The 13,255-nt window shown below is 47.2% G+C and overlaps 1 protein-coding gene across 2 annotated transcripts in view; it reads left to right on the forward strand.

The window, feature by feature from the left end:
• The window catches only part of Crybg1 (crystallin beta-gamma domain containing 1), a 193,018-nt gene that overhangs the window by 129,210 nt on the left and 50,553 nt on the right, over positions 1 to 13,255 (forward strand). For both annotated transcript variants that reach the window (XM_034524246.2, XM_034524247.2), the window contains one exon: positions 7,364 to 8,850. In XM_034524246.2, the coding sequence (XP_034380137.2) occupies positions 7,364 to 8,850 (1,487 nt within the window). The remainder of the gene's footprint in view (positions 1 to 7,363; positions 8,851 to 13,255) is intronic.

Below are 13,255 nucleotides of genomic sequence, written 5' to 3' on the forward strand. Positions count from 1 at the left end.
TTACAGTACAAAGGCCTGTTAAGAACATCCCAGAAACTGACTGGCCAAGGGAAGAACTACACCCTGCCCCATGGTACGGCCTACTAGTGTTCAAAAAAGGTAAAACAACCAATCCTGTGCACCCGCGCGAAAGTTCGATTTTTCCCTACCCCGCCCATATATAAGCGCTATGCCCCTGAGCCACGAGGTCAGTCCCTCTATCCCCTATGTGAGATATGGGGATATGGGCTGGCCCAGAGCTCTGATATAATAAACCACCTCATGTATTTTACAGCAAGACGGTCTCTCGTGTGTCCTTTGGGTGCGTGTTATCCTGAGACTTAAGTGGACCCCTTTTTGGGGAGTCCCGGACCTTTCAATAGCAGTTCTTTTTCCAGCTACCCTACGATGCCTTTGGGGCGAAGTGCTGGGAATAGAACTCAGAACACTGAACATGCCAGACAAGTGCTCTGGCATTGAGTTGCACCCCGCATAGGGAATCTCCCTTTCTTCAGAAGAGTGGACATTTAACCCTTTCTAAATGAAAGCTTTTTTATAACCAGGAACACCTCTCTTTTGGACATCACTAAGTATGGAAATTAAAGAAAAGAAAGATGAACTGGAGGCTCTGCCACTCTTTTTTTTTTTACAGAATAGCTCAACTGATTTTACAGAATAGGATGTCATTCTGTTTGGCTCTCCGTGACATTATTAGGAAAAACATGGAGGAGGAAGTGAAGAAGCACATGTCACGTGACAGGGTAGAAAGCCCAAGAGGAGGAGATGGAGGGGATGACAGAAGCAGCGGCAGATGTTAGAGAGAGCCCAGCTAGCAAGCAAGCAAGCCCTCCTCCAGGGATCCTGGGCAGAGGGATGATGGAGGGAAGGCCCAGAGGCCAAATGTGTCACCTGTTGCACCATTTGAATTGGACTATAGATCAAAAGCATGGAACAACCCCATGAGCTTCTCTATTCAAGGGCTGCCTCCTGCTGACCTGTGCCTGTTGCCCTCTGTAACAGCCTCGGGAGAAACTGCTGTCATAGCTCAAATGTAATAACAGAGCCTCTCTGTTCCATCCCTGAACCACTAGAGTCACTAACTGTGGTTCCAGATACTGCAGAGGCTAAGGCAGAAGGAGCCCTTGAGCCCGAGGCCAACCTTGGCAATACAGTGTAACTTCACCTTAAAAAAACAAAACAACAAAACCAACCAATCCAAACATACAAAAACTCATTAAAACAAACAAACAAACAAGCACTCCCATCCCGGAAATGGCTTAACTATTAATGATATATTCTGAGAACAGAAAGTGGATTATATATAATAGAAACACTTTCCATTTAAGATGAAAAAGATCAGTACTTGGCAGGTTCACTGATGTGGTGAACACTTCCTTTCTCTGCATCACAGTGTACCTACATTAGCATGAGCACCTAAAAGGAAGATACGGGACAGGTGAGTGAGAGTTTGTGTCTAATCCGGAGCCAGGTCTGTCTGAGGTCTATGAGATCCATGTCTGGACCCTCCCTTGAATATAATTCCCTCAGTCTCTGAAGCTATACTGAGATGATATTCAGCCGTCATACACTTAGTGTGAAGGAACGGAATTTTAATTTTAATTGAAGTTGTGCTGGGCCAGCCAGGGCTACATAGCGATATCCTATGTTGAAACCAAGCAGCAATCAAAAGACTAAAAAATATTTCTTGGTTTTTCTCTCCAGTTGTGGGCTATTATTTCTTTTCTTTCTCCATCCCCGGCTTCCCATCTCTGTTCTTTAATTAGCTGTCACGTGGTTCTAAGATATTTATTACTTCCAAAATAATTGACGGGGTCTCATTTACCCAGGCCTGGCCTCAAACTCTGTGTGTAATCAAGGATGACCTAGAAATCCCCGACGAACCCCACCCCCCCCCCCACTTTCTACCTCTACTTCCCAAGTGTTGGGATAACGGGTACATGCCACTAAGTCCACTCTTTACATCAGTGCTGGAGATGAGACCCAATCCATCCATGCTGTGTATTTATTAAGAAAAAAGTATTTGGCCACAACCAATACCAAACCCCATAGCATGCGCCCTAAGGCATTATACAGTAACCTGGCTAGCCATTTCATTCATAACGCCTGTTTCAATCCTCAGACTGAAGGAAGATTTCATTAAAAAAAATTAACAAACTGAGCACTTCAAAAATCACTAATTTGTTTTTATTTTTAACAGTTATTCTTGTACATGGGTGACCACATTCTAGAAGGATCCAGAGGTGGGGACATGCAAGGTCTCAGTGCACTTTCTTGAGTCAGAGTTGGGCCAGGAGCTGGCAGCTAGCCTGGAGCAGTTTGTCAGCTGGTTGGCTGCATCGATTTGCAGAATCCTCTCTCTGGCAGCTGGAATTCTTGACCATACTAAGTCTTGAGCATGAAAGATTTTGATTCTGTTTGTCAGACCTCAGCCATGTTTTGCGTGATCTTCAAGAAGGTTGGTACCTCCTTGAAACTGGTACCAATTAGGTGCCCCTGACTTGTTAGAGGCAGCAGATGCTCATGGCTTCCTCAATCTGGTAATCCCTGTGCTGATGGCTAGAAATGCAGACTAGGAATCTTTCCTTCTGATGAGGGGCTCATATTATGTAGGACATGAACAGGGCAGGAATTCATGAATGACTTAAATGTTGGCACATTTTCAAGCAATGTGTTCAACATAATTTACTCAGCCTTTAAACATGATTTTAGGTAAATTACTTTAAAATGGATGTCAACGACTCCAATTAGTAATCTCAACAAAACAAAAATAAATGTAGTTTAGCATGCATGCCCATATGTTTAGGGCAGATTGCAGTGCGTTGATAATTTATCCTGAATGTTCTGGTTGCCTGCCAAACGAGGCAACATCAGATTTACAGCAGCACAAGGTGACATTTACTAAGGGGCACTTTGCTGCCACACCAAGAAGGCTTGAGTTTCACATCACAGCATTTTGGCCGTGGCCACCCTGGCTTCTCCACGCTGCCGGAGTGTGACCACGCTGTGGATACTTCTACATTCCCTGATGGGCTTCACTGAATATTAGATAGAAAGAACACTCATACCCAGGTCCTTGTCACCTCTGGAACAGACTGTCTCAGATTGCTCTATGGGAGGGGGGCACAGATGGGGTGTTCCACACAGTGAGGGCTGCAGGATTCCTAAAGTGAGGTGGGTAGGAAGGAGGTCCTGGGATTACATGCTCTGAGAACATCAAACCGGAGAATATTCAGATCTAGGGCACCCCAGGACCCTAGGTGGACAGGAGGGGAGAGCTGGGATGGGCGTTTCACACAGGAGCACGAATCATCCTGATAGGTCTTTGCAAACATTCTTCTACCTAGCAAGGTTAAGGGAGAAGGTGCGGGATCTGTGGCCACCTATCTTAGGTGTGAGCACGAATCATCCTGATAGGTCTTTGCAAACATTCTTCTACCTAGCAAGGTTAAGGGAGAAGGTGCGGGATCTGTGGCCACCTATCTTAGGTGTGAGACTCTTAACCCCAAAGTCTACCCTCTGTCCACTGGTTTTTGGTTCTGTGTCTGTCAGGCTTTCCACATGAACACTGGACAGAAACAATTGCTAGATGTAAAGAAATGTGCAGCTTGTTTAAGAAAAGTGTTTCTCAAAGACTGAGGACTTTCTGCTAAAACAAAGGATGAGCCCTGCTGCGCTGGTCCTGCTCATATGGGGATGGCTCCTGAGTTCCTCAAAGGCCGGCCCCTTGGGAAATCTTCATTTCCTAGAGATAGGAGGAGTCTCTGTAATGACTCGAGAGCTTGTGTACTCCCAGTAAGAACTGTGTACCTGACACTGTCTGCTCCTTACTTCCCAGCAACTTTATTAACTTTATTAGGACAGACTTATCCTTGTGTTTATTTCACTTTATTCTTTTGAGACACGGTTTCATGTAGACCATACTGGTCTTGAAGTCACTTTGTGGTCAAGGTTGACCTTGAACTCCTGATTATCCTGCTTCCATCTCTCAAGAGCTAGGATTACTGTGAACACATTTTAAATGTTTGACTTCTCTGTTTTCTGAGAGAGGGTCTTGCTATGTAGCCCTGACTGTCCTAGAAGTCCTTATATAGGCAGACCAGAACTAGGAGGTATCCTCCTGTCTCTGACAAGAGTTGGTTTTGTTTTAAAGAGATCTACAGTCTTGCTGTTTACCCGGTTTGGCCATAAACTCTTGCTACCAAGAAATCCTTCTGTCTGGGTATTGTGGTCCATCTGTTTATTCTCAACATTTAAAAGGCAGAGGCAGGCAGATCTCTGTGAGTTCAAAGCTAGCCTTGTCTACATAGTGAGTTTCAGGACAACCAGAGGCACGTAGTGAGACCCTGTGTCAGAGACACAAAACAATAGCACCAACACCACCAAGAAAAGAAAAAGAAACCCTCTTGCTTTGTTCTTCTGAGTGGCTGGGGTGACTTGTATATGTCACTGTGCCCAGCCAGTCTACCCATTTTAAGCTTAATAGGTGTTGAAGCTATGTACACAAGTATAACCATCACCGTAATCAAGATAGAAGACTGCTCTGACGACCATCTTAGGGGTTTCTGATACTGGGAATTGAACATAAAGCCTCACCCATGCTAGGCAACCAGGCTGCTTCCTCACCTCCATTTAGCACAAGTTTGAGAGTTTACCATGCCCTTGGGTGTCAAAAGCTTGTCTCTTTATTGTCAAGTACTAATCTGTTGCCTAGATATACCACGATCTGTTTTTCCTTTCAGCAGCTGGAGGACACTGAAAATGTTTCCAGTTTAGGGCTCTTCTGAAAGAAGTTGTTATAAAAGTGCTAGTGTCTTTAGGGGGTGCCAAGTTGAAGAGCAAGCAACTGGCTTTATAAAAAGCAACTATAACTAAGTTTGGGCACTGGGGGGTGGGAGCACTTATGCTGAATAGAGAAAGGACTGCTGACCAGGCAGGCGTCTTAGCAGCATAGAAAAAAGGATTGCAACATTACTTGGTAGGGCAGAATGATACATATGCTGGTTGTTTAATTTTGACAGGCACTGGAATCGAGCCAATCAACCCAGGCTTGTTTTCCTGTCTACATTTTCAGGGCATGTTTGATGGCCTGTCCAGGCAATAGAAACAAAGGGTTCTATTTTCAGTCAGAAGGTCTATCCAGCTGTGCAGCTTTGGACAGGGATACATAATCTCGGCACATGGATATAAAAAACTGTAAGGACTGTTGGAAAGATGACTATGTAAATCATTTTGTGAGTGTCGCCTACCTAAGCAGGACTCAATGGGCAGGCATTTTAATTGAAAAACATGTCATGTAGTGCCTCTGATGTGTAAAACAAAACAAAGCAGAAACAAAACCCGCCAATGTTTCCTTAGAAAACAGGATGCTTTGGTCCAGTTTTAAGCCACATCCTAGTCTTTTTCTATTATTTCCATAAACATCGAAGAACTGGATTAAGCCGAATCTAGTTAGATCTTAGAAACTCAATCACGGTTGCTCTGGGTGGCTAAGTCTATCTCCTTTGTCACAGTTCTCTGGTTCTTAGCAGCACTTCAGTGATTTGTGAACTTATCTGAGCTCCTGGGCACTTTCCTGGGAGCCCTGACTGCAGGTCTGGTCTGTGTAGCCTTGGGGTCTGTTCCTCTGGGACCACTAGAATTCATAGGTTCCCTCTGCACCCACGTGTCCTCTGTGATGGACTAAAAGGGTCCCTAATTGGACCTGGAAAGCATGTGTCTGAAGGCCCAACTTTATCGCCCCGCCTCCAGCACATTTCGTTTTGGTCTCGGCCTTTGGAAGGTCTTTTCCTTTCCTGGTCTACTGTAGGTAACACATTACCTCACTAGGTTGCAGCAGGGTTACACTGCGGGTCTATCTCAACAGATGCCTGTTGACTCTCGACCCCAAGCACTTCTTACCCAGGCATTTTACATTTCCCACAATCTCCGGACTCCTTCGACTGCCTTTGTAGCTCAAATGGGGGTGGGGACGCTTATCTGCGTTAAGACTGAGTCGGGAATCCCTAAGTGGTGAGTCAGTACTGTCCTGAACAAATGCTCACCCTTTAGGAAAGATGGGGCTGTTTTCTTCCTCCTCTGGGCTTAGACTACCTCACCTAGGTTTTGAGTTTACGGGTTGGCTCTTAAGGGATTGTCCTTAGGTAGGGGACTGGGATGAGTCAGGCTGATTGAGCAAACACTTTGCCCGGAAGTGATGCTCTCCGTTTCCTTTCCAGCCCTGCAACCCCCTACTCACTCCTCCAAGTCATAGACGGGGGCTGCTCGCTGGCTGCAAGGTTGAGCAACACCTGAGCAGGCTGAAGCCCTCCGGGCAGTGTCTGCTAGAGGGCTTTCCACTTCCCTCCCTCCGTAGGAGGACCCCTGCCCCTGCCCCTGCCCCTGCCCCTGCCCCTCCCCCTGCCCCTCCCCCTGCCCCTCCCCCTGCCCCTCCCCCTCCGCCGGGAACTTAAGGACTCTCCCTAGTGAAGCCTAGGGGTGAGCAGAGAAGAGGCGGGACGGCGATCCGCCGCCCGCGCAGTTTGAACGCGGGCACGTGGGCCTCATTGGGCGAGCGCGGTGTTGTGGGGCGGGGCCAGGTGCTGCATTCCCGCACCTTTGCTGAAGGATAGATCCGGGTGTTTGTCCAGAGGGCCTCTAGTAATTTTTCCTTGCGCCACTCCTGCCCCACCCCCCCTCCCAGAAAAAAAAAGGGGGGGGGGAGTTGTTGCTGTAAAAAGTCACCTCCCTAAGGTTCTTGGGGGTAGGGGTGGGGGCGAACCGCGGACCCCGAAGTCACGCCTGGTTGCTTTAAATTTGCATTTTTACTAAGGAAAGAAGTAAAAAGCAGAAGCCCCTACTATATGCCTGTGATAATTGGACGTTCCAGGTTAAAAACGCTTATAACGAAATGCTGTTGTAAGTAACGTATCTTCGAAAATGTGTTACGGAAAAGAAGTTTAAGGCTGGAGAGATGGCTCAGCCGTTAAGGCTAGGCTCACAACCAAAAATACAAGAAAAAGAAATTTAGCCACGAGGTGTGGTGGTGCGTGCTTTTAACTCCACCTTTCAGTGGGTAGATGCAGGCGGATCTTTGTGAATTCATGGCCAGTCTGGTCTACATGATGAGTTCCAGGACAAGAGCTACATAATGAGAGCTGTCTGTCTGTCTGTCTGTCGGTCGGTCTGTCAGTCTAATTTTTAAAGTGAATTTTGTTGGAGCATAACAAAGACCAGACAGTCGTGTGCTGCCACACCTGGCTGTACCTTTTCATTGTCAGTCACACCTGGCCCGTTGCCAAGGTGGCTCGCAGCAGTTTTGTAATCTATCAAAAAGGAACAAAACGGATTTTCAAGTTTTCTCTCCCCGTTTCTTTTCATTTTCCAGTCCAGAGCACAACCACCAGAAGACACCAGAAGGAAGCCAGTGTTGGGAAAACTCAGCACTCTTTTTACGGCTGGAAGGAGAAGGAACACCAGGAACGGATTAGAGAGCCCCACCAACTCAAATAGCAAATCTGCCTCTGCTAAAGTCCCAGAAACAGAGAGTGAGAAAAGTAAGGCTCAGGGCAATCAACTAAAGGCAACCGACGCGGGCGAGGCTGGCGAGGCGGGCTCCAGGCAGGAGGCTGAGGGACAACCCGCTGAGAGCAGTGTTCAGGCAACCGTCTGCGACGCCGAACTGTCCCCTTGCTCCAGCATCAATGTAGGGGCTGTGCAGCAGTGCTACGACAATGATTCAGCCCAATTAGAACCTCTCCAGGCAGAGGGAGAGACTTTCCCAGATGCCACCACCGCTGCCAAGGAGCTGCTGCATTCCTCACCAGGGAATCGCTCCGGGCAGGAGAGCGCAGAGACGCCCGCCCGCAGTCCGGGGGAGGACGCGTTGCCTGGCGCTGGCCTCCAACCAGAGACAGCGAGGGGTGTGTCGGGGTCGCCGCCAGAGGAGCACCTCGTGGGAGGAGTAGGAGAGGCCCCCGACGGAGCCCCCGGCGTGGGTACCGAAGCGGGCTCTCTGGGGGCCCCCGGGGACGCGGTTCCTCCAGGTGAGCCTCCCGCCCAGGGCGCAGAGACCAGCGGGACAGCCGGGCCGGTCGACCGCGCGAATCCCACCAAAGTGCTAAAGTTGGACATTTACTTGAGCAAGACTGAGGTGGCTCAGGTGGACGAGCCGGCCTCGATTGCTCCGGGGACAGACGACTGCGAGGATTCGGACGACATGGAAAAGAGGTCAGGCGGCCGCCGGTCGGGTCGGCGGAGGAAGTCGCAGAAATCCACCGACTCCCCGGGAGCGGACGCCGTAGTGGCGCCCGAGAGTGTCACCAAGGACGACGCGGTGTTCGACGACGAGGTGGCGCCAGACGCCGCGGCTGAGAACTGCTCGGCGGAAAGGAAAGTGAAATCGGTACAAGCGGTTCCCGACGGAGGCGCAGCCCCGCTCGCCAGCCCGGAGCCAAAGCCCAGCTCCTGCCTTAGAGGGCAACCGCGAGGGGAGCCGGAGCGCGGCAAGCCCCTGTCGCCCACCAAGCGGAAGGGTCGCAGCCGCGTCCCCGAGGCCGTGCCCAGCTCGCCCGGCAGCGGCTCGCGCGCTCCCGCCAAGGAGTCCCCACCCAAGAGGGCGCCCTCCGTGGCGGACAGCGGGGAGGAGGCGGGCCGCGTTGCCCCGCGGGAGCTCACGGTCAAAAGCAGCTCGCTGCTGCCCGAGATCAAGCCGGAGCACAAGAGAGGTCCGCTGCCCCACCACTTCGATAGCCGGGGCGACGGGGGTCGCAGCCGAGAGTCGAGCAGGGGAACAGGAGCGTCCGACGTCGATGGCCTGAAGCCCAGGAACCAGTTCGGTGTGGGCAGATCGACTGTGACCACCAAAGTGACCCTGTAAGTAGCTGCGGAGTCAGGCTGGGTTGGGGGTTGCTTACGGTTGTATGGTGGGGTCTGTAACTTGTAAATTTTTTTCCCTGTTAAAAACTTCAAAGAGAGAAAGAGCTGTTGGCAGACCTAAGGCTTGGGGTGTGACACGTTTGGCAGCCTCCACGGCTAATTCCTTCTTTAAGATCTAAGTTAATTGAATACAAAAAATCGGATACATCCCCCGAGGCGCTGTGTTTACGGGTAAACAGCAGAGATAAGACTTACTGGCTCGACAGAGCTAATTACATTCTTTATCCAAAGTGTACAGGGATATTTCAGGATAGTCCCAGGGAGCCAGCAGTATTTTGAGTGTGGCCCAATGGCATTGACAGGGGAGACTTAAATTTGAGAGTACTTTATTATGAAGTTAGTACATTGTTGTCCTAAAGTAAGCTTAAAAGGACATCGCTAAATAATCCCCCTTCGTTGATCTAGGAAGCTCTTTTGTTTCTAGGCTGGAAATGACTTTTCTCTTATTTGAGATGATCGGTGTTATTACTGAAATTTTCCTAAGTGGAAGGACGCAAAACAACAGACTGTACCTACTCGCTTGCAAGTTTAACAATTTCGCAAGTATCAATTGAGTGCCCTTTGTTCTGTGTGCCGTGGGGGGAGATGCCCCACACCTGTGATGCAGCCTGTTGCCCTCAACGTTTAAGTCCCCCTTGTGGCAGTAAGGAGCACTCGAATCAAATTAAAAGAGCCCAGTGAATTTTGCCATTGTAAAGGTTCTGGAAGTACAGGACAAGAAGTCACCGGTTTCCTGGAGAAGCCTGGGCTTGTGGTTTGATGGTAACTGATTTGTGTGGCTTGGACAAGACCGGGAGGGCCCTCTGTAAAACTGAGCTCAAGGTGACTCTTCCCAGCAAGTGAAAATCATTTCTCAAATTTTGCCTACTTTGATTCACACACTGATCAAAAAGGGCTCGTCATTTGCTGCAGTATCATTTTTGAACTGAATGATTTCATTCTATCTGCTGTCTTAAAAAGAAGTAAGGTTTGAAACAGGTTTGTCTGGACGCTAAGAGGAAAATGTGCTTAATGAATAACGATGAACTGTCTCACCAGCTGGCAGCCTGGAGACCTTTGACATAATCAGCTATTTATTCTGTAACGGTAGCGTCAGGAAATTTTCGCGAGTGAATGATGCCCATTATTTGTGGAAGACAGGTGTGACGGAACACAGGAACCTGCTAAGCCTAGCTAGGAGAAACGCTGCAGGACTAAATCGGGGCTGGACGCTCCACCTGTCTTCATCCAATCAGAAGACACCAGTGGAAAAACCAGAAATGTTACACTGTTAGGCGATCAGTAAACAAGTTCTGGAAGGGATCTTACAATGGAACTCTTCTCTGGGTCTGCATCCTACCAGAACTGAGCAGCCAAGTGTCTGTCTGTCTGTCTTTCTTTCTTTCTTTCTTTTTAAATCTTTTTCCTCACCACCCATCTTTACAATTTCTTTTGTACATGGCCTTACAAGAGATGAACTGGCAAACTGATGAAGTGGAAAATTATGAATTTTATCTAGTTCTTTGGCCTATTTCTGTCCATCTGACAGAGGCTTACAGACCCTCCAGTCCTGCTATGGCTGGACTTGAGGCAAAAATATTAACAGACCGTGGTTTGGTGGGGACTTGTTTGTTTGTTTGGTTGGTTAGTTGGTTGGTTGTTTTTTTTTTTTGTTTTGTTTTGTTTTTTTTTGATAGTCTCACCCTGTAGCCCAGGGTGGCTCCTAACTCATTGTGTAGCCAAGGCTGGCCTGGAACTCAAGGCCATTCTTTTGCTTTACTCTCCCAAATGACAGGATTACAGATGGAAGCCTACTTTGGGAAAGAGAAAAAATTTTAAAAAGATTGTATCACCTAAAAAACAATGACTTAATCATTTTCAAATTATGATTTCTTCAGGTTCTCTCGCAAAGGCTGAAACTCACCAAGGGGTGTATTTAGGCAGGGAGGCACTTCCTCTTACAGTGTAGCTATGGCACTTCACACTCCCTCTCACATCATAATGAGGGCGTTACAACATGCATTACAGGAGCCTGCCTTTTAATCAGCCCCAACTGGGTTAATTGCAGTGACTCTTGGTAACACGAGTTAATGGTAGAGAAGTTGGTTGTAAAAGGTATTTTGATCTGGTGTAAATCTTTAATGAGCAGATGTGCTACCCATCCAGGAGCTGCGGGCTCACCTGGACGTTCTCCTAGAACATCCCAAGATGTACTTTGATGTCCACTTCAGTGATGTCCTCTTCCTGTGCTGACTGGTCAGCTTTTTCTTTTTAAAATATTCCTCAGATTGTCACCTTTGCTAATTAATTAATTAATTAATTAATTAACACAGCAATAATTAATACAGCATTTACAAACCATGTGTTTCCGATGGACCTGATAACTCACCAAACACCCCCATCTGCCATCCTCCAGCCTCTCCACTTCTACCCCAATCCCCCCACATACACACACACACACACACACACACACACAAAACCCATTGATAAGGAAAGCAGCTGAGGGGCTCCTTCAGGCCAGTCTAGTCTGACCACAATACAGTGTAATGTGACTTCTGAGACAAGAGCTCCTGCTTCAAATTGAGTCCCTGTCACTAACTAGGTGACCTCAGAAAAGTCACCTACCTTCCCTAGGCCTCAGCTTTCTCCCTTTAGAAAAGAACATGCAAGCTGTACATTGGGTAAACCAAATTAAATAACTCCTCAAGTGCTTGGCAAACGGTGGTTTACATTTAGCTACAAACTGACAAGCTCCTCTGCCTGCCCTGAGGAAGGTTTATATGAAATGGTTCATGAAACAGAAAAGTGGGAGTGGCTCTGTCTGAAGGTAGCCATGGGGAGCCTCCTGGTCCCTTGGGGAGGGCCTCCCCCCCATCCTCTGGGGAGCATTCTGGTCCTGTAGCCTTTTTTAGCACTAAGTGTAACATCTCAAGGGGACTTCCCAAAATTCCATTAACCATAAGTTTTGGGTGAAGTAAAAAAATAATTCTGTTCTAAACTATGTAGGGGTTTTGGTTTGTGTTACCTTTTAAGTTACAGATACAAAAGAGAGCAATGGGCCAGATATGGGAAATACTTTGGCTAAGTTCACGCAGATATTACTGTGAGAGCCAGGACTGGAGCCAGAAACAACACATTCTGTTTCTATGAAAGAACACACTGTGTACATTAAAGGCATTATTCCCAGTAATAAGTAATTAGACCTAAGAAATGTGAATGAGCCAGGAGACTCTACCCTAGACACATTAACAAAATCAGTTAACAAATTATGCTATAGCCATCTGGTAAAAAAAAAAATGCTTTTTACAAATGTTTGTATAAAATTCCAAGGAATACAGTCTTAGGACCCTGGAAGTTAGATGTTAACTCATCCTTTTTTCTTAGCAAAAGGCAAGCAGCCAAGCAAGCCCTGTGAACACAGCCGTTTCCATTCTAGTAAAATATTTATGCATATGAAACCGTTGGGAATGAGGCAGAGCCCTGATGAGTAGCAGGGTTATGAATGATTTAAAAACACTTGCCATGTTCAGGGAGACAGCTCAGCGGATAGAGTGTGAGGGCCTGAGACCCATAGAAAAGGTGGTCATGGGAGCGCGTGTCTGTCATCCCAGCATTCCCATAGTGAGATGGAAGATGGAGCCAAGAAAAGCCTGGCAGCTCCCAGACCTGACAGCCTGGGCGTGCAGTGCCAAACAAGAAACTCTGTCTCAACAAAGTAGTCGCTTGACACCATGGTTGTCCTCTGACTTCACACATACATGAGTGCATGCATACATACATACATACATACATACACATATACACACACATACTCATATCATGCACACACACAAATAAAAATATACATATATACTTTTCAAATTTCAGAGAGTGAACATATAGACATCAGAAAAATTGGGAGGTAGAGGCAGGAGGATCAGGAACTCAAGGCCATCCTCAGCCAACAAGGCCAGGCTGAACCACTTGACACCTTGTCCCCCCAAAAAACTAAAGGTGATCAAAACTTTATTATAAAATAAAAATGCATAATCGATATCTGGGGAATTCATCTGCATATTTAAAATATGGGAAGGCATTCAGTATTTAAATTCGTTCCTTATACCTTGTGATGTCTGCCAATTCAGTGCCAATTGCTGTGAATGCATATTAATACTTGGTAAATTAATAGTCTCTTAGATTTATAATCTCATCTGTCATACGCAGGTAAGATAACCATTAAAAATACTTGTTACTGTTTGTAGGATTGTTTACGAAGTTTCATGGAACAGCAAATATACACCAGGGGGATGCGGACTTTGTGGTCTCTTTTGCTAGCCTGTTCTTATGTTCACTTAACGCCAGGATGCTAATGGCCCTCTTGCTT

Source organism: Arvicanthis niloticus, chromosome 20 (assembly GCF_011762505.2).
Source record: "Arvicanthis niloticus isolate mArvNil1 chromosome 20, mArvNil1.pat.X, whole genome shotgun sequence".
NCBI classification, from domain to species: Eukaryota; Metazoa; Chordata; class Mammalia; order Rodentia; family Muridae; genus Arvicanthis; species Arvicanthis niloticus.